This window comes from Syngnathoides biaculeatus, chromosome 5, assembly GCF_019802595.1.
Source record: "Syngnathoides biaculeatus isolate LvHL_M chromosome 5, ASM1980259v1, whole genome shotgun sequence".
NCBI lineage: Eukaryota > Metazoa > Chordata > Actinopteri > Syngnathiformes > Syngnathidae > Syngnathoides > Syngnathoides biaculeatus.
Genome location: NC_084644.1, coordinates 851,306 through 878,711, shown reverse-complemented (window position 1 = coordinate 878,711; position 27,406 = coordinate 851,306). Strand labels below are relative to the sequence as shown.

Sequence of the window (27,406 nt, the reverse complement as noted above, 5' to 3'; positions counted from 1 at the left end):
CGTTCATCTGAGATGACACGCTATGGTGACCCCGAAAGGGACAAGCCGAAAGAAACTTTTTATTCTGATGATAAGAGTAAAAGGAAGCCCGTCATCTATCGCCAATATGTCGGTGGGGGGGGGGGGCATTTACTGTATAAAAAATATTCCAACCAAATTCAAAATGTCCACCCATAAAAATTCAATTTGGCAAATTTTCCTGACTGCAATGTGTACCATTCAATTGCTTTGATACTGATCTTGTTTGGCAAAATTTTCATCAGCAAGTTTGTTTTTTTTTTTTTTACCTTAAAAATGAGCATCTGATCAATGCAGGAAGAAAGTGGCTGAATGCATGCGCTTAGCGCCCCCCAGCGGTAGGTTGCTTGGCAGTTGTGACGTCACACAGACCGAGCTCGAGAAAGAGAGAGAGAGAGAGAGAGAGAGAGAGCGCAAAAGAGCGAGCCGCCTATCAGCTGCTGTCAGGAGCGCCGCGATCAGCAGATCGAGCAGCGAGAAGGGACCGGCGGACGACTACGAACCCCCCCCCGGCCCCCCCGGCGCCCTTCCCCCCCCCCACCCGATGGCCGCGACGCAGATCCCGTCGCCCTGCGCTCGCCGTGCGGCCGCCTGAGGGCTGCCACATGTTGTGAGTTGAAGTGCGCTGCTTCCTCCTCCTCTTTTGCGCTTTTTTTTTTCCTCCTCCTTTTTGGTCGCCGCTTCCTCTTTTCCGGCACGTCATCGTTTGTCCTTCTGTCTGTCTGTCACGGTCACGTGAGCGTGCGTTCAAACGACTTCCCTCATATTACGATACGTTGAAAGAAAATGATCTGTTTTGTTTTTTTTTTTTTTTGCTAGACGGAACCACTTGGCAGCAAACTTCATTTTGGCGACGAGTGAGCAATCGTCCCCAAAAAGCGCCATCAAGATGTTTGATGCTGAAGTTTAGTGTCCAAATTCAACATCGCGTCCTTCCCAGCGCCAAACACGGAGAAAAACGATTGGCAGTGTGTGCGCTACAAGTAATACTCGTGGGACGCGAGCGCCCTCTCGGGGTATCGCGGAATTCATTCCGAGTCCATTCTAACGTTTCAAACGTAAAAATAATTTACAAATCGACATGAACGTGAAAGTTGCAGGCGCTGGTTAGACCTGGTTGGCCTCGCAGTTCCGAGGACCGGGGTTCAAATCCCGCCCCCTGCGTGGCTTTTCTCCAGGTGGGCACTCGGGTTTCCTCCCACATCCCCAAAACATTAACTGGACGCTCTAAATTGCCCGCAGGTGTGATTGTGAGTGCGACTGTTGTCCGTCTCCGTGTGCCCTGCGATTAGCCGGCGACCAGTTCAGGGTGTACCCCGCCTCCTGCCCGTTGATAGCTGGGATAGGCTCCAGCACTCTTCTGACCCTTGTGAGGATAAGCGGCTGGATGTTTGCAAGGTTTCCTCCTCACATGCATTGATGGAAAATTCTAAATTGGCGAGCGCTCGTTTGCTTTCTGCGTCCTGCCGCTGGCTGGCGACCAGTCCGGGGTGGACCCCGCCTCCTGCTTCAAGGTAGCCGGGATAGGCTCCGGCGCTCCCGTGACCCTCGTGAGGATAAGCGGAGCAGACAGACAATCAGGTGAAATCAAGGCCACCAAAAATGTTTTCAATTTGTAGACATCGTATCGATGACACGCCGCGGCGACCCCTAACGGGACAAGCCGAAAGGAAAAGTTTAATCAAATGGAAGCAGCCCCCTCTGTGAAAACTCCGTATTATATTTTGTTGCCGGCCATTAATATCCCGCAACGGCTCGTTTCCCTCCTCAGCCGCCGCCGCCGCCGCCGCCGGGATGCTGCCCCGTCACATGCGAGCCGGCGGCGCCTGCGACCTGCCGGGCACCGAGACCAACGCCGCGCCCCTCGTCGGCTACCGGCCCCTCGGCCGCCGCCCGTCGGACGACGCCGGCGACCCGCCGGTGAGCTTCGAGCGCGTCGGGTTCAATTGCCAGGAGAGCAAATTCCAAGGGGAGGAAGTGACGACCTTTGCTGCGTGTGTCAACTTCCTGTGACCTTTCAATTCTGTTCGTGTTTACACAGCTGATGATGATGAAGTGTCAACTTCACATCAGGCGAAAAACCGACTGACTGGAAATCTGGAAGTGGGTTTTGTTGTTGGAGAGATTGTTTTATGATTTTTCTCACGCTGAGAGTCGAATATTGGTTAGCGTTTGTGTGTTTGAAAAGAGGAAGGATTTGACTCAATATTTCGCAGTCCGGCGCGCCGCCTCCGCAAAAGCTGAAAAGGGTCAAAGGTCAAGTCACGGCTCCTCTCGTTGGGATTTTTTGCACCTGGGTGATGTCATTTCACGGCGACGTCTCGCGTCGACGGCCGCGTTAGGATTTCTGGTTCTTCCGTCCAAGTCAAATCCGATCCGTTACTCTTGGTGATTGGTCGCTCCAGCGTCCGTCTCCGCCGCCTCTCCCGCCAAATGTGCTAAAGCTTTAAAAAACAAAATAGTCGACAAATTGATGACTTGTAATCAAAAGCTTTGGAAACAAAACTTGCTTTTAAAACAAACGGCTTTGAGTCAATATTTTCATCCACCAGCCGTCCATTTTTCGGGTCAGCAGCGTGGGCGAGATGCGGCCTACGCCCTGAACTGGTCGCCGGCCAATCGCAGGGTACATGCGTAGGAACGCACAATCATCGGAACCTGCAGCTTCAATGGATGCGTGTTTAAAGAGTACCCGCAGAAAACCCACACAGACAGGAGGAGGCCAGGCCGGATTTGAACCCACAACCTCAGTACTGTGAGGCAGATGTGCTAACCGGTCAAGTGAAATTTGGCTTGTGTTTTGTTTTGAGTCCGCTTGAGCTGGGAGAGGCCTTGAATGCCTTCAAGCCTCTTTTTTTTTTTTTTTTTTTATGTCTTCCTTGGAAACGGCTGCTCGTTGCCGAGTCGATTTGAGTTTCCTGCCGCCGAACAGCCTCGCTTTTAATTTGGCACACCTGCGCTTGTTCTTATTGTTGAGAATTTTGGAAGAGGGAATTTGCTTTGTGGATGAATGCATTTCAGGATGTCCGTACTTTGCCTTGCCTTTTGTGGTGGTGGTGGGGGGGGGGGGTTAGAACGGAAGTTGTATTGAAACAAAAAAATTGCAGCCTCCAGCGCGGCTCACCTTCCTGTGTTTATGTCCGACTTCCTGTCGGGCATCCTGGCTTGCGGCCGTTGGGGGAACTTTTGAGTTGTGCGCCTCGACCGTAAACAACAACAAACGGTCGCCACGTTTTTCTTGCGCGTTTGTTGCGTGGGCGCACCTTAAGGAGTGAAAAATTCACTCGGTAAATAACAACAAACGGTCGCCACGTTTTTCTTGCGACGTTGTTGCGTGGGTGCACCTCAAGGAGTGAAAAATTCACTTCAGCCAAAAAAAGGGGAATTCTTTTGCTACTGAAATACATTCCATTTTTATAGAAAAGGGAAATTATGCAACAGGAGAAAAATATGACAGAGTGGAACCTCTGTTTCATTAAATAATGCCGATAATTCCAGTACAGGCGCAACGGATGTGAAGAGATTTGAGCCTACGGTGCCACATCCAACATGGCCGCCACGTTGCCACTCGACTTGCCTTTCTTTTAAAACCTGATCTCGTGCATGCTAAATGGTGTCCCTGGTCAAACTGGTTTATCTCCACGGCAAAGTCCACACACACGAACAGAGAACAGGAAAGAGAAGTGGGTGGGTGGGGGGGGGGGGTTGTTGTGGAAAGAAAGCCAAGGCTATGTGGGTGTGCGCAAGTCTTTGTTGGGAAACCTCCGTGAATACGCGTGTGGCCTTCGTGGTGTCAGAAAATGGCGGACATTTTCAACGTTGTTGTAAGTGGGTCACCAGGACCTTCGTGTGTGTTCTTAAGGGTGTGGCCCAGGCTGCCACGGCAAGTTAGGGGCGGGGCTTCTGCCTCAGGTGCGCGCAACACACAAGCGAAGCGTTAAGACGTCACGTCGGAGAGCGGAGGCCCATCGCCGTGCGCGTGCCACAAGATGGCGAGCGGCTCTCGCGCCGCCTCCGTCCTGAGAATCATCCGGAAGGTACGCTGAGGCTTCCTGTCGGGACTTGCGCCGCAAAAGGTCGTGTCGGCGTCTTCTCTGTGTGTGTGTGTGTGAGCGGTGGGGGCCGGGGGGGGGCAAAACTCTTTTTGATGCTGTCAGGCATGCAAAGGAAACTCGTCAGGGAATCGTTTGAAAGGAAAGATGAGACTCGAGCTGCGTCCTCACTGCAGGGAGGACGGAGTGGACAATGACACCATCTTGTGTGTCGTTGAAGTGATCGGTCAAGTGTGAAGTTTTTTTTATCCGATTGGTGGTGGTGGTGGTGACGACGTCATTGGAAAGTTATCCGTTGGTTCGGTTCGTTTTTGTTCCCCCGTCCGATCTCTTCGGGTTCAGGCGGTGGTTCACGTGACCAAAACGTGGAAGAAACGCATTGTTGAAGTGACGACACGACGTCCCCTGAACCCCCACCCCCCCCCCCACCCCCGTCCCCCCTTTATCAAACAGTTTGTTGCAATGTTCTGTCGGACAGCATAAAAGTCCACATGCTGAGATGAACCGCCACGGGTCGATGGAACCAGAGCACGGTTCTACCTCCGGACCTGGACCTGGACCTGGCCCGGTCGCCGCGTGATCCGCTTTCAGATCTCGTCCCAGTTGGGTGGTGGACGACAGGGCGGGGGGGTCATTGTCAGCAGACCCTCATAATGCGTTTGGGTCTTGCCCCCCACCCCACCCCCGCAGGGGACGTTCCCGACCAAATCTGCAATTGTGCAGTACACAAGCCAAACCACAAAAACAAAAGAGCTTGAAACCCGTTGAAATTGATGACAACTTTTTTTTTTTTTCTTTTTTTTTTTGGACGTATTCTTTGGCATCTTGAAAAGGAAGTAGACGAATTTTTCAACAGATAATCGTGAACCCAAAGCGTGGAATGACTCAACTGCGCTCGCAGATGCCATCGATGGGTTCAGCGAGATGAGCGTGGACGTCGTCCGGGTAATCGGAGACCTTCAAAGAAGAACCAAAAAAAAAAAAGCAAGACCCAAACGCAGCATGCGAGAATAATTCTTCTTGGCGTATGCACGACATTATTCTGCCAACATTTCTCGTCGAGGACGTTCCCTGCCTCCGACTCTTGCTGTTAATCTCGCCGGTATTGTGGTATTTCGCTGAAGGTGCAAAATTTGAATTTGGATTTGCCCGTGTACTGCGGAAAGCCCCCCCCACAAAAGGGCCGCTCAAAACGATGAACCACAATTTTGTAACCCTTTAATTGGGCGCAATTCTCACATCTCCAAAAGTTTCACTTCCGCCTCCCAGAAAAAAAAAAATATATATATGTTTTCATTGCGTAGGCGGCCATTTTAAATGCTTGACATCGGCCAATCAGATTTGTCAAAAGGGAAGACCCTCGTGGGTGGGGCCGATTGTGTGAAAGTGAGCATATTTCGGGGGGGTCGACGCGTTCCGTCGTGTTTGTGGTGGTGACCCGCTCTTTGCGTTTGTGTGGCCCAGGTGGCGTCGTCGCTGATGAAGACCACGTGGTACTGCCCGCTGGACCCGGTGAGGCCCGCCCAGCCGAGCAAAGGACCCGAAAATCTGCACCGTTTGGTTCACTTTGTTCATTTGCGTCGATTGGACTTCAAACGACAAAACAACCGTCGAACATAAATCATAGATGAACACAATTTGGTTTTAGAAACAAAAATGACGACTTGAAAAAGGAGAACGCTTCATTTATGATGTCATGCCCGTTGGAAAAAAAAAATAATAATACAACTATTACAAATATAGCATATTTCCTAGTAAAAGATTGCTAGTTATCATAAAAAAAAGCCACACATCCAGTCTTTAGCAAACATTTGCCATATTTTTTAACATCACTTTTAATTTCATACCGAGGCGGCACAGTGGCTCAACTGGAAAGTGTTGGGCTCACAGTTCTGAGGTCCCGGGTTCGATCCCAGCCCCGCCCGTGTGGAGTTTGCGTGTTCTCCCTCTGCCTGGGTGGGTTGTCTCCGGGTGGGCCCGCCGCTTTCTTCCCACATCCCAAAAATATGCGACATTAATTGGACACTATAAATTGCCCATAGGTGTGATTCAGGGTGCCGCGACCCTTGTGAGGACAAGCGGTGAAGAAAATTGATGGATGGATTTCATCTTGAACAAAAACAAAGTTTGCTATGACCAAAATGTTTGCCGTGTTTTACGAGGTTAAGATGCGAAACTTAGACAAGGTCAAATTAAGTTCAACTGTCAAGGTCAGAGGTCAAGCCGCTAACTACGGAAGGTCACGTGACCAAAGTTGCAAAACAGGTCAGCAAACTTCCTGTCCGCGCTTCGCTAACGGGCAAGACGACGACGGCCGGACCGACGGCACGACAGTTTGATGCCAAATTTGGTTTTGTTTTCGTTGTTTTTTTCAATATGACGTGTCGGTTGTCATCTTTGGCGGCTCTTTGTTGACATCTTGTGGTCGGAAAAGAAATCTCGGGGAAGCGTTTCAACCTTCAACTTTGCCAAATGCGTCTAAAAATGTCGGAAGCCGGGCCAAATCCGTCCGATCATCATCGAGTTCAGCAAAATCATTTTTGTGTGCGCGCAGTCGACAGTTGCGGAGGAGGAAGACGACGGGATCGTCTACTCGGTGGTCCTCAAGCAAGCGGCCGCGTCTCCCTCCGTGAGATCGATTTTACACGAGAGCACAAACGTGGGCGAGAGTTCCAGTTGAAACCTGAAATCCGTTCGGCAGCCGTTTGGCGCCACCCGCTGCTGGCTGGCGAAGGCGGGCACGGAGGACAAGCTGGCGCTGCACCTGCTGCGCGCCTTCGCGCTGGGCGACGCGACTTTCGTCAGCATCTTCCTGGCCACGTATCGCAGCTTCAGCTCCACGCAGCGAGTTCTGGACGTCCTCGCCGACAGGTTAGCCGACGCGACGCCGGCGGAGACGGACGCGGCCTCACGGGCGCCGCCTTTGCTCTGCGCAGGTTGGAGCGCCCGCCCGGCGACGGCGACCAGAGTCGGCGCAGGAAATCCTTCAACAGGTCACCCGTCGGCTTTCATAAGTGGACGTCAGCCGGGCGTTGGCCGCATCTCTTTCGCGCGCTTCAGCTGAGAATCCGGCGGCGGCGGCGAGCTGTTTTTCTGCCCCTGACGTCGCGACCCGCGTCTTCCCCCTCGCAGGGCGGCGTGCTCGGTGTTCAGCGCGTGGTTGTCCGAGTACCCCGAAGACTTCCGAGGCCTGGCGGATCCTTCCGGCCTCCTGCGACTGGCGCCGCTGCTCCCTCGAGACTCGCCGTCCGCCGCCGACCTTCGCGCTCGCTTCCTGCGCTTGGCCGAGGAGCTGAGCGAGAAAGCCCTGCTGGCCGACGCCGACCGAGGTCGCCGCCCCTTTGGCTCGCTCGCTGAGTTTGTTCTGTGTTAAAAATTGGCAAAAAAGGAATTTGAGGAATTCGGAAAAGGGCGAAAAGCAAAACATCAACGGTTGACTCCTAAATCCGTCATGCAACCTTCAACCTTTGGTCCACTTTGTGATCTGCGGGCCCGCCGGCTCGTGCTCCGCTATGCTTTCTTGCACGTCTTCGACATTTATTAACCATGTAGCGATGCGTAGACCAGGAGCAGAACTTGAAAGTCTTCCAAACTGTAGAATTGCGTGCTCGTTGTCCTCAACCGTGGCCCAACGCCGTCTGTTTGGTCCTTGCAAACAATTGCAGACGAGAAGCTCTCCGACGGCGACCCGAGCGCGGACGGACACCGGTTCGAGCCCGCGGCCGTCTTGGGCATCCCGTCGGCCGTCGTCGCCGAGCAGCTCACCCGCATCGAGATGGTGAGTGGACGGAAAAGGTCTTTGGCCGCCGCCGCCGCCGCCGCCGATCCTTGTCAGCCTCGCGTTCTCTTGTCCTGTTGGGTTCTGATGAGTCCTTTTCACTTTCTGGTCCTCCCACAAGATTAAAAACTGAGGCCAAATTGCACTGAGCTACTGAAAATCTGAAAAGTTTTGTGGGAGGTTTTGGACGGGAGCCTCGTAAAAGTCCGGAGCGGCCGAGGCCCCCGCCGTCCCGCGGCTCCGCCCCCGACAGCATGCGGGAAACACGACGCCGTGTTGGCTTAATGAGGAAAGTGAACTATTTGGCAAAATCACTTTGTATGAAAAGCAGATAAGCGAACGATCCCCATCGGATCGGCAGCAGAAGCGTACAAAGGGAGTTGCCGCGTATTTTATTTGGTTTTCATCCGAATGGCGAAATTCTGATTTTTTTTTTTTTTTTTTTTTCAAGCGGACCTACGAGCGAATCCCAATCATTCTTTCCCGGCACTCTCGGTCGGTCCTGTTTTTTCGTAGGCGGTCGAGTCGCGTAAAGCCCTCTGCGAGTCGTCGGCGCCCCAAATCTTGTCCGCTTCCTGTGTGTGATTCAGGATCTGTTTGTGCGCGTGGTCCCGTACGACTGCCTGGGCTGCGTCTGGTCCCAGCGGGACAAGAAAGGTCGCGAGGACGCGTGCGGTTCCGTGCGGGCGACGGTCCGCCAGTTCAATCGTCTGGCCAACGCCGTGCTGGCGTCCTGCCTGGGGGGCGCCGCCCTGCGCAGCCAGCAGCGCGCCAGGCTCCTGGAGAAGTGGATCAGCGTCGCCCAGGTGACCACGCACACGCCTCCGTACGCAAGTGGCCACTTGAAGGCCAAAAAGATTTTCACGCGAGCGCAATTGGCGTTGGCCGAAACTAAGTCGTGCCCACATCGGAGCGACCAGTGGGCGGGCGCAGCTCATCTGACGCGGTTTTGCTAAACTCGCCACAAGATCTTCCATCTCCTCGGACGAGTGTGCCGGATGTCAGACGGATTTCGACTGCGGAAACCGATCCACTGAATGCACTGCTAGCATTCTATTTTTCAAATGATGCCACTTCCTAACGCCAACTAGTGGTGAGGAGGAGATTTTTTTTTTTTACCTTAAGTATCAGCGGCCGGTTCCGGTAGACGTAACAAGTACCCGATATCGTCCCGATGCCGACAGCTGCCGGTCCTGAGTCAAAATGTTCGAAGCTTGCCCTTGAATAGATGGTGGCATACTGGCATGCAAGGGCCGCCGTGACGGCGGAATTGTTGCGGCGCGCTGGACGCTTTCATGATCCGCCACGTTTGTGCTCTTCCCTTTTGCACTTTCCGTTTGTAAGAGAAATCTCTTGAGAATGTCGGAGACCTACACGACCAGCGTCCGGGGACAACCCGCAAAATACGGACACCGCTGTCTTGTCTGGCAAGTCTGCGACTGACAGACTTTGTTCGTTTTGAATTCTAGGTGGACGCTTTTACTTTTCCATCTTTTGGTTGCAAGTCTGTTAAACCGAGCTACTAGCGGATGAGGGGGCGGCGGACATATTTCAGCCGCCTGCGTTTTTTCACCAGCTCCTTCGGAAGCCGCTGACGTTCAAATGTTCCGGCCGTCGTTCGCGTGTGCGACATCGGCCTGCCACATTCGTGTGCCGCGTTTAAGGGCACATTCGGACACGCAATGAATTTGACACAGCAGGGAAGCGGTTTCGTTTATTTCGTTTTTTTGTCCAGACCTAAAACCCATTTTTTAAAATCACTCCTTTAAAGGGCATGGGAGGAGCCGCTTTGATTGGCGGCGAATGAAGTCGGCTGGACACACGGCAAAGTGGCGCACGGATCCTTTTTTTTGTTGTTGTTGTTGTTGTTTAATACGCCGGCTACGCGCACCTGCCAGATTCCGAAAACCCGGAGCCCCGGCGCTTTCTGCCGCTTTTCACGTTGCGTGTGCTTGTGTCCGCGGCCGCTCCGGGAAGGCGTGCCGCGCCAGGAAAAACTTCTCGTCGCTGTACGCCATCGTGTCGGCCCTGCAGAGCAACCCCATCCACCGCCTGAGGAGGACCTGGCAGGACGCCGACAGGTACGAAAGCTTTTGCCATGGCCCCCGAAAGCTCCATTTATTCATTCATTTTGTCATCACTACTTGTTCCGACATCAAAAGTCGGAAACGTAGAAATTTTGTATACAGGTATAAACGGAAGAAAATGCTTTTGAAACATTTTCTCAACTCGTTTTTCATGTACGTTTAAAGCAGCGTTGCCACTATTATCAGCACAAGTAATGGAACGCTGTCAAGTATGGCTTACGGTCTGTAAACAATTTTAAAAGTTGGCCTTTTTTTTTTTTTATCTCCGTTGATATTGTCTGTAGCTACACAACATGACTATGTCATGTTTTTCGACAGTGTCCATATGTTAATAGATTTCATTCTTTTCAGAGCGCAAGTAATACATCGTCAAACGAAGCTTCAGTGTGTGTGCGCGCGTTTTGTTTTTTCAGGGAGGCGACCAAGAAATTGGAGGAACTGTCCGAGATCTTCTCAGACAAGGACAACTACTCGCAAAGCCGAGAGTTGCTCAAGGAGGTGACGTCGTCTTCGGGATGCGTCTGCAATCGTGCTTCCATTAAAAATGGAATTCTTTTGGAACGTCACTTCCGGGCCACCGGGCCCTCTGGGCAGGCGGGTTCTGCCAGAGGGCCCGGCGGCCGTCGGAGGTTCGGAGCCGACCCGTAGCGTGCGCTTCTGAGCTCTGAGCTAACCCTAACCCTGGTCCGCGACACCTCGGGGAAGTTGAGATCAGGAGAACCAAAGAAACCTCAGCAGACCAAAAAAAAAAAAAAAAAAGCCTCAAGAGTCCGAGTCTCAAACAACCTAAAAAAAAAAAAAAAAAAAACAGACAAAGCAGTTCTGGCACAAACGCGTTTTCACGCCCTCGGCGAACTCGAACTGGCCGCCGGTTCCTTTTCATCTTCAAATTAATTTGGGCTGAACCCAGCGGTCGGGTGGAAAGAATCAATCATCGGCTTTCGGCTGGCGGCAGTTTTTTTTTTTTTTTTTTTCTCTCACCTGCCTTGACGAGCTCATCGAACGGCCGTGACGAACGTTGACGCGTTACTCGATTGCAGACTGCCGCGGTTATCTCACAGTTTTTGCTAACGTTCATCTTTTACGGGGGGTGTTATGAACACATCCAACATCCAGTCAGCAGCGGTGCTTATTCTAGCGCTCCTAATATTACATTTTCATCATGTTGTGCTCCTGCTGTGGCGCCCCATCGCCTGTAGGTGTCACTCTTGACCCGACCAGGCGGCCCCAAACGGTCTCTTTTGTGTAGCCAAATTCCAAGAATTGTGTTGAACTTTTGCGCAGACTGCAGCCTTTAAAAATAATAATAATCTTTTTTTTTTTGTTTTGTGCAAGTTGGGCGTCAAACAATCGTGTCCTCGACCCGTAGTCGCGCTCGTTAGCATAGCAAGCACAGTAAGTCAGCTAACCTGTTTCACGTGACGCGCTACTTTTAGCGGATCGGCAGCAGTTCGGCAAGTCGTCTTCGAGCAGTTTTTGCCGTGCTCAGCTGAGGTTTGCTTCAAAACAAACTTTCAGTCTACTAGCTTCATGCTAATGCTAAATAGCGTCTAACGACGGATTGAACACAAGTGGGGCAGCAACAATGTAGACAGCCGATATGACAGTACTCAGTCGCACATTCGTTATCCTATGTGCCGTACTGATGAGTTCCATATTTGATATAAGATTTGAAAGTGCTGTTGTAAATGTAGTCCATTTTTTAAAATACTTTTGTTCACCCCATTGAAGTTTTTCTCTCTCTTTTTTTTTTTTTTTTTTCTTTGTGGTGGCGTAGGAAGGAACTTCCAAGTACGCCAATCTTGACGGACGTCTCAACAACAAGCACACGAGTGCGGTCAGTGGCATCGCCGGGCGATATTCCGAAAATCGCACGAAATGAAAGCACAGCCGTTCGCGTCGGCCTTCATTCGACCCCAGAAAAAAAATTAATGTCTCACCAGCACATGCAGAAATTTGCGTAGAAGTGCAGAAATGGAAACAAATTCATAGAAGAAATGTTATACACCACTTTTTGTGTAAAACGAGCCGAAACCACATTTTTGATTGCAGCGGATTAAAAAGTCATCTTTGTATAACTCGAGATGGAAAGTTGGACGGATTGGTCGCCGGACATGGTGACAATAGTGTTGATCTTACGGTTTCTGACTCGGGTGTGTTGGTGTTTGTGGCACCAGGGCGGCGCGCAAGGTACGGTTCCGTACCTGGGTCTGTTCCTGACCGACCTGACCATGCTGGACGCGGCCGTCAAAGACCGCCTGGAGGTGAGTTCGCCGCCGTTGTCGCCGGCGACGAGCGCCCGGCTTTGACCCTTTTGTCGTTGCAGAACGGCTACGTCAACTTCGACAAGAAGCGACGGGTGAGTGAGCCGCACAAAACAAAACTGCAAACCGCACAAAACTTCTGGGAGAAGGTCTTAAGAACAGGTAGGCCCAAACCGGAACTTTTGGGCCCGCTGGTGCACAAATGAAGCAGACGAGCGAGAAAAGAACACCGTCCCTGCTGTGAAACAGTTGTCGCTGCACCTGGCACAGGTTGTCTCGGATGTGTGCGGGATGCGATGCAATCTGAAAACCGAGATAGATATTGGAGAGGAATGAAAGCTCGATTCGAATCGCGGGGTCACAATTCTCGCAAGGGGGTAATGAGCCAAAACACAAAGAGAGCAAAACTTTGGACTGTTCTGAAGCGGCCTTCGACGAGCCCTGATCCAAATCCTGCGCAACTTCCACAAAGGACTCTCAAACATGAGCCGCCTTCCATTTTTTTTTTTTTTTTCGGGAGAGCGCGTCGGCCATCTCGTTGCGTCTCCGGCGCCAGCGAAAAACAACACCGACGGCGTTTGTCTTCCGTCCGACAGGAATTTGAGGTTTTAGCTCAAATCCGACTGCTGCAGTCGTCGTGCAAGAACTGCACGCTGGTCCCGGACGAGGACCAGGACTTCCTGCGTTGGTACCGCGGCGTGCCCGTGCTGACCGAGGAGCAAAGGTCGGTCTTCCATCGCAAACGACTCAAAGATTTACTTTTCATCTCCTCAAAGTTTTTTTTTTTTTTTTTTTAAATAATTACCATATGATTTCATTTTCGTCCGAGATGCGACTTTTGGGGCTGGAAAATGAACGTCTCGTAGATCTCGTCTCATTTTTTGCGTCGCATTCCAGAAAGTGAACAACTTTTTTGAGCAAAAGTCTTAAAAATGTACGTTATGGATGTAACTTTTTTTTCCTTAAAAAAAGACTTCTGATAAATGTGATTATTTTATTTTTTGTTCAGGCAAATATGCCCCCCACCCCCCCCCCAAATATACGTTCTGTAAGGAAAGTAAAGCACCTTAAAAAAAAAAAAAAAAAAGAAGAAGAATTTCTGGAAAATATACAATGTTTTTGTCTCAAAATCATCTTTTTCACAAACTTTTTATTAAACTTTATTCCTAAATATGTTTTTTTTTTCATTATTCCTGTAAAAAAAAAGTTTTATAGCTCATGAAATGATGATTATTCTCCACATTTTGGTGGAAAATTGATCTAAATGATTTTTTTCCAACTAAAAATTCCTCCTCGGATGAAAATGCGTCTGAAATACATTTTTCCCCTTGAAAAATGACCGAGTTTTATTTGATTGTTATTTTTTTCTGGGTGGGGAGGGGGGGGGGCGTAAAAGATGTACAAGATGGCGGCCTTGACGTTGCTTTCCGGCGTGTTTTTTTAGCTACCGGCTGTCCAACCAGATCGAAGCGTCTTGCGAAGCGGCGGCGGCGGGGGCGGGGACGCCCCCCCGCGGCGCCGGCCCCGTCCCGACGCTGGTGGTGACGCAGTGTCCCGAGTAAGCGTCGGCGCCGCCCGTCGTCGTCGTCTTCCCGCCGCTTCTTCCCGCGAGTCTTTTCACGCCAAACGTTGTGTCCAGCGCGGACGCTTGGACGGGTGGCCCGTCGTCGGACTCGCCGTCGCCCGTCAACAACCTGCTGTCCAAACTCACCAAGGTGAGATGGATGGATGGATGGATGGATGGATGGAGAAAAAAGATGGAAAGAAAGATGGATATTTGGATTGGACTGTACCACACTTGGTCTGTATTTGTGCAGGTATTTTTGTAATGTTTTGATTATTTGTATTATTTTTTTTTTGAGCACGTGAGATCTCCGTCCGTTTCGTGTCTGGACGCGGACACGCCGCCGCCCGCCGACGGCTCGGCGGCCTCCCGCCTGGCTCCCGGCGCGCCGCCCAAATCCCACCGCCGCTCCGCCTCCTGCGGCAACAGCCCCGCCCCCGCCGGCCGGGGTCCGAGTTCGGGGCCCGACATGCGCATCATCCGGATCCGCATGGACCTGCACGACGGCAACTTGTACCGCAGCATCCTGGTCAGTCAATCGCAAAACATTCCGATAAAAGAAATCGATTGGATTGATCTTTTCGGGCCTGGAGTGGAGAATGTCGCCCTGCCCCCTCGATTACAAATCCCAAAATCAGACGTCCCCAATCGAGATGGGCGCTTTTCAAGTCCTAGCAACAAAGTAATCGTATCTATTTTTTACACCGACAACATTTTCAAAGGCATTTATACACTTTCTGTAATATGTGTTTGAAAATGTGTACTCATTTATCAAAATACATTTGCAGTAAACTTTTAAAAGGGCCCAATGAAAAAGGTACGAGGCGATCGTCAAGTCAAGATCGGGGGGGACTAAAAGTCAGTTTGGCGCGTCGGCGCTCGGCCCTTCGCGATTGGTCGCCGCGAAAAATACGAGCTGGCGTCTGTTTTCAGGTGACCAGCGACGACAAGACGCCGGCCGCCATCAGCTCGGCCCTGGACAAACACAATCAGGACCCCGCCCAGGCGGCCGCCTACGAGCTGCTCCAACTTCTGCCCGAAGGAAAAGGTAGCGCCAATTGAGCCCCGCCTCCTTTCTTGCGTGGGACTGGCTGACATTGGTGTCAAGGAAGTACGTTGAACTGAAGTAGTGCTCTGCCGCCACAAGGTGCCCTCTAGAGTGTCAGCGACTCGTGGATTTTCGACGAGTAAGCGATAATCTTTGTCTGGGTTGTTAGCTGTTAGCTTCATCTTTATGTCTTGATGTATTTTCGAAATGGAATCAAATCTTTGATTTGGGTCGATGTATTTCCATATTACCAATGTTTGGAATGATTGCCATTTCCCTCACAAGGTCGTTTTAGCTGTGAAGATCGTACAAAATGTAGAATTCTTGTCCAAATATTTCATTTAGCAGTTTCTCCCGACGTATGGGAAACCTATTTGGGATTTTTCCGGGGCTTTGGCGCTAAGGAAGTATGTTGAAGTGAGGGGAGGAGCTTCATTTGGAGAAAAGTTGTCTGCTGCCACCTGGTGGCCTCTAGGCTACCCCTTTTAGCAGTGTCGCTAATTTGCGATTTTGGCCGTTGACAGCAAGGCTCCGTCCCGATCCCCCACCATTTTCTGCTTCTTGTGAGTTTGAATGACGATGACGCCGACTTGATGCCCCCCCCCCACTTGCAGAGTTGCTGATCCCGGCCACGGGCAACATTTTCTACGCCATGACGTCGTCCAGCGTGGACTTCCTGTTGCGACGGAAGGCCGGCGACGCGTCGGTCGGGTCGCCGGCCGTCGGCCAATCGGAGAGCGGCCCCGCCACGTATCCTCGAATCAAAGCCAAAGGAAAGAGATTGGCCCGAACTCTCTTTTGAAAGGAAACGCAAACGAATTGTCATCTTCATCTCCGTATTAACAATGATGACGTTTTTCTTGAAACTGAAATTGAGAGCGGATATTTTACAGCTTTGACGGAATGTTTATGATTTTTTTGAGTGGATTTTTTTTTTAATTTTAATTTTTGAAAAATGACCACATTTAATTTTGTCATTCTTCTACCAAATTTGATTATTTTTGTCCATGTTTCTTCCCACCAATCCGGATTCTGCATTTCATTGCATTTATTTCCTGTTTTAATTTATTGAACTCTTTTTTTTTGGGGGAGAGGGGGGGAGGCAAACTATTTTTCCAAAGCAGCCAATTTTTACATTTTTTTTTTAGGTTCGTTTGTACGTTTGGGAAGGGAATGTTTGAACTGGCAACATTTTCTTCCTGCCACCATCAGCAGCAATAGCAGCGCTGGACAAGAAGCTTTTCATTTTTATTTGTGAGCTGAACTTTTAAGGCCGAAAGCGTCCTGAAAACGTGCAAGGCACAAATTCCTGCCGCCGCTTCCATTTCGAGTTCATCTCAAGAAGCAACTTCTCCCCCCCCCCCAAACCCCACTTCTGCCTTCCATCAAATTCCTTTTGGCGGGCAAATAATTTTTATTTCCTCTCTATATTGCATATCCCCCGCCAACACGTATTCAGCAAGTCCCGATTTGTTTGTGTTTCTCGAGATGAGCTGTATCCAAATTTTGACATTTTTTTTTTTAATACATCCCAGTGTGTTCATTACCCAGAAATTTTAATTACAGTCCTACTTTACAGATTGGTTTTTTTTTTTTTTGTTTGTTTTTAAATGGTCATTTTCCATGGGGGGGGGGTCACGTCTCCAATTGGGCGCATCTAAAAGAGTTTTTAAAAACTCTCCCAACGTTTCAACCTCAAGATTTGTATTTTTTTTTTTTTTTTTGAAGATTCATGAAGATTTTTTTTTTTGGGGGGGGGGTGATGGCGTTTGAAATTTGCCGTGTTTTTAAATCGTCGATGCAAACTTTTTCCACTCGTCTCATCGAACTACGAGCCAAAATCCAGCCGGGGACTCGCGGCGCTCTCGTCGCCACCGAAGCTTCCCGATTGGCTGAGTCGCCCGCCGTTTTGTCGGGCACATTGTGATCGTTGTGCTACTAAACGGCGTTTCTTTGTGCCTTTTTCAACAAGGTGCTCAGCTCAGCCCCCACTTTTTTTGTGTTTTTTTTTTTTTTTGCGTACTTTTCTACCACAGTGGAACATTTTGGACGCCGGCCATTAAAGGAACATCTGCCAATAATTTCAGATTTGTAAAAAAAAAAATGTTATGTTTTTAGTTAATATCAAATACGTTCAATGTGTTTTACATGGACGTGTAGAAATGTATATTATTTGTTTCAAAGAAAAAGAAAAAAAAAAGAATCGGCCAAATCGAAGCCGCTCGCGCTAGCACGGCTGAAACCGGAGCACGGCGGCCCGGTACGCTTTCCACACGGCGGCGTCGCGCTGACAAAGCGTCCCGCCGCCCCGCTTCTCCTCCGCCTGGTTCCGGTTGATGTCCCCCACGCACAGCCAGCCGCCGCCCGCCGGCCCCGGCAGGGGGCTGACGGCCCACTTGGAGTGGTCCTTGCTGTTGTTGTAGGCCGCCAGCCCGCCCGGCGAGAGGAGCGTCACGTCCAGGACTTTCCGGCCTTGCGAGCAGTCGGAGGGGAGGATGCCGCCCGAGCGGATCCAGAACTGCACCAGGAGGTCCGACTGCAGGGTGGGGGCCACCCACGAGTGGTACAGGTCTACACCGGTCCAACAAGAAGAGGAGGACACTTGGCAAAAATCTCAAGTTTGCCTTTTTACAGCAGACGATCACGTTGATCAAATCTCAAACAAGAAGCAAGATCCCCTTTGCGGAAGGCTCAAAATCTTTTGGACGGCAGCTTCTCGAGACTTTTTCTTGGCGAGGCAAACTTAATTTTCAAAAAGAAAGCCGCTACCAAAACGGAGAACGTCGCAAAGGAGCTCGCGGCCTACCGTCGTCGAACGCGGCCCCCTTGGCGAAGCTGACGAAGCCGGTGCCGCCTTTGGACATCAGCGCCACGCTGCGATTGGCCGGCGGGACGGGCGCGGCCCTCTTATCGCAGACGGCGGCCAGAGCCGGCGCCGCCGCCGCCAAGGGCGGCGGGACGTCGCAGTCGTACACGTTGGGCTGGTTGATCTGCAGCTGCTCGCCTGAACGAGGACGGCGTGAGAAAGCTGCTTCGGCGCGGAGATTTTCGGGGGTGGCTCGCCTTTACCGATGACGTGGAAGCGCTCCAGCGGGAAGGTGACGCACAGGAAGTTCTGTCCGAAGTGGACGCCGCTGTCGGGGTAGCTGTAGCGGCCCTCCCGGCGGGCGGGGGGGAAGACGGGCGTGCTGTGCAGCAGCCAGAAGCCCTGACGCTCGTCCAGCAGAACCGCGCCTGCGCGGACCCCGGCAAAAGGTCACAACCGCGTCGGCGAGAAACGCACGACAAAAATCGATGGTGCAGGGCTCACTTCTTACTTATGGCCATAATTGCTCGTATACTGTGCATATTTCCATACATCAAATACGATCGTGAAAAGGAGGAGGAAGAGCTACGTTGCAAGACAGATGACGACAAGTTTTGGTCTTTCATTTTCAACGTTTGAAATGGAGTAAAGGAGTTATGAATAGAAATCAGATATGTGTGTGCAGCAACAAGAAACGTTTGGAAGCACTTCCTCCACTTTCGACCCGCAGCAACTTTTTTATCTTTTTGGAAACAAGACGGCGTCACGTGGCCGATCCTAGCGAGGAAACGGGACGTCCGCCTTGGGTCGCGGGACCTCGATGGCGGCGAATCGGGTTTGAGGCGGTTTGCGTTTTGGCGCCGCTCACCTTTGGTGTGGCCCCCTCTGTGGCCGCCGCCCCCTCTCGGTTGGTCCTGATCGTTGTAAAGGACGTACGCCACTTCCGGGTTCTGCCCACGACAGCAGCAGCAACGACAACAACAAAAAAAAGAACTTTGCGCGTTTTAAGCGGTCAGCATTGCAGGTGTCAAAAACGGGGCCTAGAGCGGGTACCTTCTCGTGCGAGTAGAGTTGCCCGAGCGTGGTGCCCAGCGCGCCCGCCGTGTCGTTGACGGTGCCCTTCCCGGGCATCCACCCCCCGCCGCCCGCCTCCATCACCAAGTACGTCAAGCCCGAAACGCCGCCGTGCTCCTTCGGCAGCTTGTAGACGTAAAACCTCGGAAGGAAAACGAAGGTTCGGGATGAGTTTGTCACATTTTTCGATGGTCAGGTGCCAAATACGTTGCACGTAAAATATGCAAATGGGCGTTGCTTCATGCAAAGTCCCGACAACAAAAAACCCACCTGGAAGTTTTTGCCTCGCACAACCGACAAGAATGGCAAAATGTTGTCAAAGTGGAATTACCAGTCGGTGGCGGCTCCCTGGTCGTTGTAGCAACTTATTGGGGAAGTGGCGCCCCCGTGCGGCAGGCAGGAAATCAGCAGCAGCAACAAGTGAAACATCTGCCAAGCAACAAGAAGGGACGCTCACAAACAACGCAGCGAACATTTTCAGGACAGAAACGCGACTTTTCCGTGTTTATCGGCGAGCCGATCGAAATTGCCGAAGTTTTGCGTGGTGTCTGCAATAAAAAGTGAAGAAGAAGAAATTGATTTCCATTGCCTTGAAATGTCAGCGTCGTTGCTCCTCAAATGAAGACTTTGCGTTCCTCATCGTCGCCGTCGGCTTCCTGTTTGGGATTCGCGAAGCGTCCGCGTCGCGTTTTGCTTCTTGTTTTTGTTTTTGGTGTTTTTTTTTTTTTTTTTTTAAATTCAGGAGATTGCGACGCGACGAAATGCGGAAGCGAGACAGTCTTCTCCTGATTTTCTGCCTCTTTTTGTATTTGTATTTTTGATTTCACGCCATGGAAGTTGAACTTGTACGTTTTGTTTTCCTAAAAGGTTGTTTTAAAAAAGTGAGACAAAGTTGGGCGAAGAAGAAAAAAACAAAAAACAAAAAAAAAAAAAACAAAGTTTCTTCTTCTTCTACCACTACTCATCGTGAAATACAGGTGACTGCTCGCTACTGCCACTTGGCGGATGGTAGTGAGTCGTATTTGTGCTCTTTCAAGTCAAGTCAAGTTTTCAAGTCAAAATCAGTATTGAATATTTTGCACCAAATTGAAAACGTGTTTGGTTTTTGAATACTGGAGACTGTGGAAGTGGAAGCGTGTTTTTTTTTTCTTTGAACATTTGCTGTCATTGCAACTTGTTTGGGCAATAACACGAGTTATGACAGCAATATCAAAACAAAAAGGAGGAAAAGGGCGTGGCTGGCTGAACTTCCAAGAGCATTATTGTTCGATAACTTCAGCTTCTCTCTTTTTAAATCTAAAATAAAATCCCAGTGGAATTCAAAATAATTTCAACAGTGAGGTTTTTGTTTTGTTTTTTTTACATTTCCGAAAATGGAGATTTCCTAATAAGATTAGCAATGGGACGGGATTTTACCTAGACCTGCTTTTTTTGTCTGTTGCATGTTTTAACCGTGACACGCCTGTAATTTTTCATTTTTTTCCAGCATTCTTTGCGTGCGTGTTCGTAATGTGTGTGTGTTGGGTCCAAAAGCCCCTTTTTTTGTCCATGTTGGGAGAATTGGGAACCACAAAGCCAAACGCTGCAACTTGAGCTGGTTAATTTTGTCCCTGAGGGGAGCGAAAGGCGAGCATCAGTACCCAAGTCGAAGCGAGAGGCCTCCCTCATCGTGCGCCTTTCCAAAGCCAACGTGCGGACCCCACTTTTCTTTTCCTGTGACCAAAAATGAGCTCGGTGATGTGGCGTTTGTTTGTCAAGGCGGCCACACGGTGCTTCCTCTTTTGTTTTTCTCGTCTGCGTGTGGTCGCTTCCCACTTTTCATCCCCCTCACGTTCCGGTTTCTGCTCGGCGATTTGAAGCGCAACACAAAGTGTTGCATCTTAACGGCCAATTTCAAACAAATGACAGTTGAGAGTTTTATCTGCAGCGTGGTTGTCACTCAACAACATGAACGCGCTTGTGTATTTTTTATCAGAGGAAGTGACACGGCATCCAGGCGCCAAGATGGACCTCTTTGGGTCCAACGGACGACTAAAACGTCCTCCTCCTCCTCCTCCTCCTCCTCCTCCTGCCAGCTGACTGCACCAAAGACGAAAAAAGAAGGTGGAAGGTTGCCAGGAAGCGCCGCGTGACCCCGAGGAACCCAAAATCCACCGGAGCAAGTCCGTCCCTTGTTCTTCACTGGGTCACCTTCCGTAACCCCGATGCTGATGAAAATTTGCCAAGTCATTTGCTAACCCCATCCAGACTCTTTCAGATCTTTCTGCACAATGCCAACATGCAGAAAAATAAAATACGTTGAAATGATGTTTCTCATCCCCACTAGAGCGTCCACGACTACCAATCCACACGTCTTTAAAAGGCGGGGCCCGGCCCGGTGAGTGACGTGGGAGTCGGCGAACGAGAGCGCGCAGTTGAGTTGCCGGAGCTGTTCGCCGGCCCGGTTTGCGCGTCGAGTGTCCGGCCGTCAGTCGGGTGAACGGATGCGTTTGGAGTGGGTTCATTTTGTCTCGAGCGTCTGAAAGCGCACCGGCGTCCTTGACTCGCGCCGCTGGGTTACCTCAGATTGGCTAACGGTGTTTACTTGAGTGTCGCCGTGCAGTCGCGGAAGCCACCCGCCCACCGCTTTAGAGCAAACACCTGACTTTTATTTTGAAGCGCCGCGCCACGTTGTCCGTCTTTAACGCACTTTCGCTGCTACGTGAGGTTGCAGCGACCTGAGTATTTGTGGAAAAATGACAAATTACTGCAAATCTGCGCTACCTTAGACGCCCGCCGCACTGTACAAAATGGAAGCGCGAGAGGTGAGTTCACGTCACTTTTTCTTTAATGACATTTTTTAGGCTGTGCAGTACTTGTGAAGAAAGCAAAAGGACGGTTCACATTTTTGGGGGTCGTCCGCATCGCCCTCGTCATGTTTGCAGCATGGAAGGCAGTTCAGTCCTCTGCTCGTCCATGCGCCCCCCCTGGACCTTCAGCAGCAGCGAGAAGAAGTCGTCGTCGTCCATGGGGCCGGGGGCCCTGCTGCGCTGATCCTCCAGCCTGCCTTGGGCCTTCCCGGGAGAACCGCGGGAACGACGCAAAGTCAGTAACTGACAAAACATCCGTCACCAAGTTCTCTTTGGATTATTTTCGATTCTCGCACCAAGATCGGGTTTGACTACAAATTGTCCAAATGCTCACATTTCAGCGTTTCACCGGTAAATATTGTCCAATTTCTGCCGTCTTTCATGAAAGCGAACGCAGTAACTTTGGGTTGTTTTTTTTTTTTCCCAAAATACGACATTTGCAAATATCTGCTTTTACTTTGGAAAACAACACTCACCACTTTGGATGATTTTTTTTTTTTTTTTTTTTTTTATGACGTGTGTTGCAGACCAAACCAGGAAAAAAAAAAAACAGTGATCGTCAGGTCAAAGTATGATTTAAAAAAAAAAAAAAAATCTAAATATCTTCTGTTACATGTTTATATGTTTCGTCAAAAAGCAACCCGTTTTCACATAATAATTTGCCGCCGTAGTACGAACAAGCTTGCTAACTGTCCCTCCTGTGATGATGTTTTCATTTTAAACCACACCAAATAAATCAAAATCATGTAACAATCTTGGGGGAAAAAAAAAAGATTTTGCAAAAAAAGTGAAGCAAAATATACGTCTAGCCGCTTCATCAATAGAATAATTGACAATCAGTTTGAAAAATATTCGCTGGCCGTAGCTGGAGATTGACTGTGTTGGTGTACGTTGATCTTCGTACGATGACGATTTTTATTTGCATATTGGCCCGTTTGACCAGAATTGAAACTTATTTGTCGCAGCATTTTGCCGAGTCTTGTCGCCAAAGAACTACGCCGACGTAAATTGAGGAGCTTCGTGTCGTCATTTGCCGCCATCTTGTGGCAACGTTAGGCAATTTCGAACCTTTCTGGGGACTTCACTTTCTCGCAGATTTCGTCTTGACTTTGACGACATTTTATATGTCAGCCTTTTTGCAAATTGTCCCGCGCTGAAAACGTTTATTGTGGGATACGCTGCAGACCATATGAATTTTTTTTTGTTTCGCCTATCCTCACTCTGTCACTGTCATCAAAAGTGGGTGTTTTCACGCCCCCCCCCCCCCCGCCCGCCCCCACAGTCCTCTACATGAGAGGCACCGTGTGCTTGCTTCAAGCCGTTTGCTTGCCAGTCCAAGTCTAAAACTGAATTGTAAACGCCAAATTGTTTCAACAGTTTGTAGTTTTAGTATTCTATTGGAAATGCCATAGACGGGCTAACGTGAATTAGCATCAATTACTATCCTGTAAAAAAAAAAAAAAAAAACCATTTGTAAAATGTCTTCCAAATCTATGCTATCCCGGGTGTGCGAACAATGCGGGTGATCAAATTCTTCACTTCTTTACTTTTGTGATTTCAGGCGTGACGTACCTGCGTGGTGAGGATCATGTTGTAGAGCTCCTCTTTGGGGGGCACCTTGGGGACTCTCCTGGTCAACGAGAGCTGCTTGAGACTCCCTCGGAAGCTTCGACTTTTCTGCCTGCCTCGCGGCGACCTCCGCAGCTGCGCCCGCTGCTCGTCCAGCCGACGAGCCTGCGCCTTCGCCACCAGCTCGAAAAATTCCTCACGCTGCAGCGACGTCATGGACGAGAAGATCACTGCCGCGGGAGACCGCAATTAACACAGCGCCGACCGCGACGGACGGGACCGCCGATCGCGATGATCTGATGATAATTGATCCCCCCTCTTGAAAGGGCCACCACAACGAAGGCCGCTTCGGTGCCACGTAGAGGAGGAGGAGGAGGAGGAGAAGAAGAAGAAGAAGACAGGTGAGACGTCGCTTCGGGAAAAAGGAAAAACGGCGGCTGCCCAACGTCACCGGGAAGGTCAGGGGTCGCCAAGGTAGCTTGTAAAAATGGCTCCCCAGCAGTCACGCAGATGAGCTCGGCTGACTGTGTGACAACGCTGAGCTTTTTTTTTTGCATAGTTTTGCATGCTCCGTATGTATTCCTGCTGTAAACGTGCAAATACTTCTTCCCGTTTGTGTATCGTATTCATAAAGAGACCGAAATAACAGTAGCAAACTAACGGTGCCCTTTTGTTCCTCCAAATGGGTTCCGAAAGGTTCAGAAGGAACCTCTCGGTCTTCGTTAGCCGTCCGTGTTCAATTGTCGCGGGTTAAGCCCCCCCCCCCCCCCCCCGCTCCGATGGCGTGCTGACTTCCGCTAGCCCGCGTCACCTCTGTGCGTGGGCTTGGCGGCGTTGGGCTCGGAGTGGCACCTCCTCCTGGTCGCCGTCGCGCCGTCGCCCCCCAGCACGAAGGAGCATCGCTGGTCGTTGAGGCGCCGGCCCTCCTGCAGCGTGCACAGCAACTCGTACAGCGACTCCGGGAAGTCGGGCGGCGGGAGGCGCCGAGGCGCCAACTGCGACAGTGACGAGAAAGCCCGATGCTATTCTGAGACTGACAACTGTGTGGTGGTGAATTGTGGAGCTTTACCGTTCAGCGTTTTCCCTCATTTTGTCTCAATGGTGGCGCTTCGAGCGCTCAGACATTGTTGGGCGTGTTTGACAACAACTGCTTGACATTGCGATTGATTGGCTGGCGACCGGTTCAGGGTCGATAGCTAGGATAAACTCCGGTCTTCCTGGGACCCCTTGTGAGGATAAGCGCCTCAGAAAATGGATTCATGGACGCTTTACAATATAGCGTTATGTGAATCCCGACCCTACAGCTCCAACGAAGAATTATTTTACTCATTGATGAATCTGTCGACGAAGTCATCAATGAATCCGATTGAGAAATTATTTTTGAATTTCAAGCCTTCAATCGAAAAACGGGACATGATTTGAAGTCGACAGAGCGACATTACACCAACAAGCATCGCCGATTCCATCTTTGCGACGTCAGAAAAGCTGTTTTGTTTTTTTTTTTTATTTTATCAAAACAACCACAGAAATGATTTTTCTGCTTCAATGGAGGACAACCAAAATCAGAGAAGATGAATTCTGAAAGTGAAACACGCTCTCTCGCTGATGAACTGATTAGCAATCAACTTGATAATTGACGAGCTGTCCGTGGGTTGTTGCACCGCTAAGCTCTCCACGGCCATTTTCCAAGCCGCTTATCCTCACAAGTGTCGCAGGAGTGCCGGTATTTTTTAACAACAATTCAGTTTCTAAGCGAATGTTCCCAAATGAATTCAGCGTGATTTTTCTTTTCGCTCGGTCACTCGCCAGCGATTGCGTCCCGAAAATGACGAAGCTGACCTCGGCGTGATCCCCGTGGCTCTGCAACAAGTCACTCTCCAGATCCGGACTTTCCTCCCCCGGGCGCCGGTCCCGGTCCCGGTCCCGGTCTTGCTCCTGGCGGGCTTCGAAGATCTCTTCATCGCTGGAGACTTTTTCAGCGGCCTGCGTCTGGGGGCCCCCTTCGGACACGCCGACCACGTTGAGCTCGGCGCACGCCATCAGTGTGGAGCCTAGCGGGAGACGGACGAGGGTCGAGGGGGGGGGGGGGGCCGCGCGCCCCTCCCGACGTCGCTGTTTTTACATCATACCAAGAGACTCGCAAACGTTGCAAACTGTATCAAAGGGATCTTCCTCAAAAGAAACTTTTTTTCTTCCGTTTGCTTTGGTGTTTTTTTTTAGTGAACTGGACTTGGGGGCAAAAATGATGGCGCCCCGTGGATTCTGCCTAGCAACAGCGCTTTCATTTCATTTCATTCGTCTGGAGTTGCACCGACAACCCGTTTGTACAGACGCTCCCTGCGACTTCTTTTCATCCAATTATTTTCATGTAAATTCAACTTTTGATAACAATTTTTGATTCGTTTGAAACAAATAGATTTTGACTTTGATTTGTGGAATTGTTTTTCAAGGCCCTTTTGATTCTGCAGGGTTCAACTCAGCATGAGGTGGCGCTGTTTTCGTGCTTTTGCTGTTTCCCCCCCCCCCCCATCGCTCTGAAATTTTTGGTTTGAATTTGATTTTTATTTCATGTACAAGCTGCGATTGTTGTCAAGTTGCGTTGGCTTGCACGGAATTCGGGGCACAAATGATCGAGCGCCATCAATTCTGGTATGTTTTGGGGTCGGGGCCGGGGTCAACTTATTAGCATTTATTTGGGACCAGCTCACCGTGTCCCCTCTCGTAAGTGGGGGGCAGCGCCCCAAGTTCTTTTGGAAGCACCACTGTGAATTTGAAGTACAAATGTTGTGGTGTGAGTTCTGCCCAGTGGGTGGGGGGGGGGGGGGGGTTTCCTGGATTTGAGGTGCAATCCAAATATTTGGCTGAAATCAAATATTTTGTCACACGGTGTTGAGAGCGAGCCCTGCCGTTAAAAGCAAAATAACAAATGCGGCTCCAAATAATTGCCGGGCGGGGGGGGCAAGAATGAGTTACGGCTTGAGTAAACGAAGCTCCTCCCTTCACGTCAACATGGTTCCTATACGCAAGAAGAAAGTGTTAAAGCACTACTTTTATATTTGACAGGGCACAATAGCGAGTAGTTAAGGAAGTTCCAAATCCAAAATGCAAAAAGGATCATTGTCAAATTGCAAATAGGGCAAGCGGAACAACGGAATGTTTTCAGTGCCCTCCTTCGCCGTTTCCGTCAAGACAGAGCAATCGCTCCAAAGAATCTGAAGAAGAAAATGTGTCTCAATTGTGTCACAAGAGCGAAAAAGCTTTTGGGGCGTCTCCTGCCGCCTCTCCCTGTCCTTTCTTACTCTTTTGTGCGCTGATGCTCCCCAACAGCACCCGTGGAAGTTTGGTGCCCCGAGAATTCTGCCCGGCAACCGCGAGTTTTTCCCCTTTGGGCCGATTTGTCATTTGTGCCTTCTAGAAAGCCGTCACGCGAGAGCACAAGAGAGTTTCTTGTGTGTCGCCAGCAAAAGCGACTCCCCAATAAATTTGATTTGGATTTTTTTTTTTTTTTTTTTTTAAAGTCCTCCCGCCAGCATCTCAGCCCCAAGTCTTTCAGAACCGGCTTGTTGCAGACCGCCCGGCTTACGGCTCGTCTGTCTCTCTTGGAAAAGCCAAAAAGCAGGTCGGAGCTTGTCGCCAGCAAAATGCAACTTTTTTTTTGGGGGGGGGGGGGGGGGCGACAGACGCTCGTGCATGTGCGTCAACGCACGCTTACCTCCTCGCCTTGCGCGACCTCTTCTAGAACATCTCGCAGCCCCCGCGGTGGACCAAGTTTACATCTTGTCAGAACCTCGACGGGGCTGACGGAAAAAGCGGGAACAACAAATAAATTGCTGGCGTTCCTCAGGGCCAGGACTTGTTTCTCCTTCTGCTCTCTTTCTTTTTCTTTCTTTCTTTCTTTCTTCCTGTGTCGGCGGTACGAAGCCCGCCCCCGCGCGCGCGCCCCCCGTGCGCGCCCCCTGTCGGAAGCGCACGGGCAAAGAAGCCGTCAAAGAAAAGCGGAAGCCGCAAACGCCCCCTCGGCCCCCCCCGCCCCCTCCTCACCCCCGCCCGGGTCACCGGGGCCTCGCGTCTGTTTCGCAGGAGATGCGCGCAAGTCGTGTCGAAACACGCGCTTCTGCGGTTTGGCTTCACTTCCTGTTGATTCGCAGCTCATTTAAAACAAAACACAAAAGAAAAAGAAAAAGAGAACTTAACCTATCAAGCCTACCGAACCCGGCGGAGTTTTCCGGCCTGACGCCCATCCGCATTTTTGGCAGAATAAACCTAATAATAGCAAATCAAATGATGGAAATGATAC

General features: G+C 50.4%; 3 protein-coding genes across 6 annotated transcripts; 1 reads left to right on the top strand and 2 right to left on the bottom strand.

Moving 5' to 3' along the window:
• Positions 1-514: 514 nt before the first annotated feature.
• On the top strand, positions 515-16,389 carry rgl2 (ral guanine nucleotide dissociation stimulator-like 2). 4 transcript variants are annotated; one of them, XM_061821227.1, is made up of 20 exons: positions 515-628; positions 1,790-1,938; positions 5,535-5,582; positions 6,625-6,699; positions 6,772-6,941; positions 7,007-7,063; positions 7,203-7,399; positions 7,736-7,848; positions 8,439-8,654; positions 9,826-9,929; positions 10,349-10,433; positions 11,713-11,772; positions 12,113-12,199; positions 12,262-12,294; positions 12,796-12,923; positions 13,644-13,757; positions 13,839-13,914; positions 14,062-14,292; positions 14,697-14,811; positions 15,426-16,389. In XM_061821227.1, exons 2-20 carry the CDS (start codon positions 1,813-1,815, stop codon positions 15,611-15,613), a joined length of 2,223 nt encoding a protein of 740 aa, XP_061677211.1. In that variant the 5' UTR covers positions 515-628; positions 1,790-1,812; the 3' UTR covers positions 15,614-16,389. The 4 variants fall into 4 exon arrangements, with proteins under 4 accessions (XP_061677211.1, XP_061677215.1, XP_061677213.1 ...); XM_061821231.1 differs by lacking the exon at positions 1,790-1,938 and having other exon boundaries at positions 611-628; XM_061821230.1 differs by lacking the exons at positions 515-628; positions 1,790-1,938 and adding an exon at positions 3,857-4,055.
• A 510-nt stretch (positions 16,390-16,899) lies between these two features.
• On the bottom strand, positions 16,900-19,587 carry dnase2 (deoxyribonuclease II, lysosomal). The gene is made up of 7 exons (XM_061821236.1): positions 19,281-19,587; positions 19,023-19,120; positions 18,671-18,833; positions 18,486-18,567; positions 17,881-18,045; positions 17,618-17,815; positions 16,900-17,382 (listed from the first exon to the last, which is right to left on the bottom strand). Exons 2-7 carry the CDS (start codon positions 19,118-19,120, stop codon positions 17,039-17,041), a joined length of 1,050 nt encoding a protein of 349 aa, XP_061677220.1. The 5' UTR covers positions 19,281-19,587; the 3' UTR covers positions 16,900-17,038.
• A 1,897-nt stretch (positions 19,588-21,484) lies between these two features.
• Positions 21,485-27,070, bottom strand: LOC133501456 (G-protein-signaling modulator 3-like). Its single transcript, XM_061821238.1, has 5 exons — positions 26,822-27,070; positions 24,949-25,160; positions 23,921-24,104; positions 23,113-23,339; positions 21,485-21,744 (listed from the first exon to the last, which is right to left on the bottom strand). The coding sequence occupies exons 2-5, from the start codon at positions 25,147-25,149 to the stop codon at positions 21,604-21,606; spliced, it is 753 nt and encodes a 250-aa protein (XP_061677222.1). The 5' UTR covers positions 25,150-25,160; positions 26,822-27,070; the 3' UTR covers positions 21,485-21,603.
• Between the last annotated feature and the right edge of the window lie 336 nt (positions 27,071-27,406).

Bases quoted from the DNA above. Each gene is read 5' to 3' on its own strand.
- rgl2 (XM_061821227.1), top strand. From the start codon at position 1,813: ATGCTGCCCCGTCACATGCGAGCCGGCGGCGCCTGCGACCTGCCGGGC. The intron at 7,400-7,735 runs GTCGCCGCCCCT...AAACAATTGCAG, and splicing joins GCTGGCCGACGCCGACCGAG to ACGAGAAGCTCTCCGACGGC. The intron at 13,758-13,838 runs GTAAGCGTCGGC...CGTTGTGTCCAG, and splicing joins GTGGTGACGCAGTGTCCCGA to CGCGGACGCTTGGACGGGTG.
- dnase2 (XM_061821236.1), bottom strand. From the start codon at position 19,120: ATGTTTCACTTGTTGCTGCTGCTGATTTCCTGCCTGCCGCACGGGGGC. The intron at 18,568-18,670 runs GTACCCGCTCTA...TGTCGTGGGCAG, and splicing joins AACTCTACTCGCACGAGAAG to AACCCGGAAGTGGCGTACGT. The intron at 18,046-18,485 runs GTGAGCGGCGCC...GGGTCCGCGCAG, and splicing joins CAGAGGGGGCCACACCAAAG to GCGCGGTTCTGCTGGACGAG.
- LOC133501456 (XM_061821238.1), bottom strand. From the start codon at position 25,149: ATGGCGTGCGCCGAGCTCAACGTGGTCGGCGTGTCCGAAGGGGGCCCC. The intron at 24,105-24,948 runs GTCAGCTTCGTC...TCACTGTCGCAG, and splicing joins GCCACGGGGATCACGCCGAG to TTGGCGCCTCGGCGCCTCCC. The intron at 23,340-23,920 runs GTGACGCGGGCT...CTCCCGCGGCAG, and splicing joins CGCCAAGCCCACGCACAGAG to TGATCTTCTCGTCCATGACG.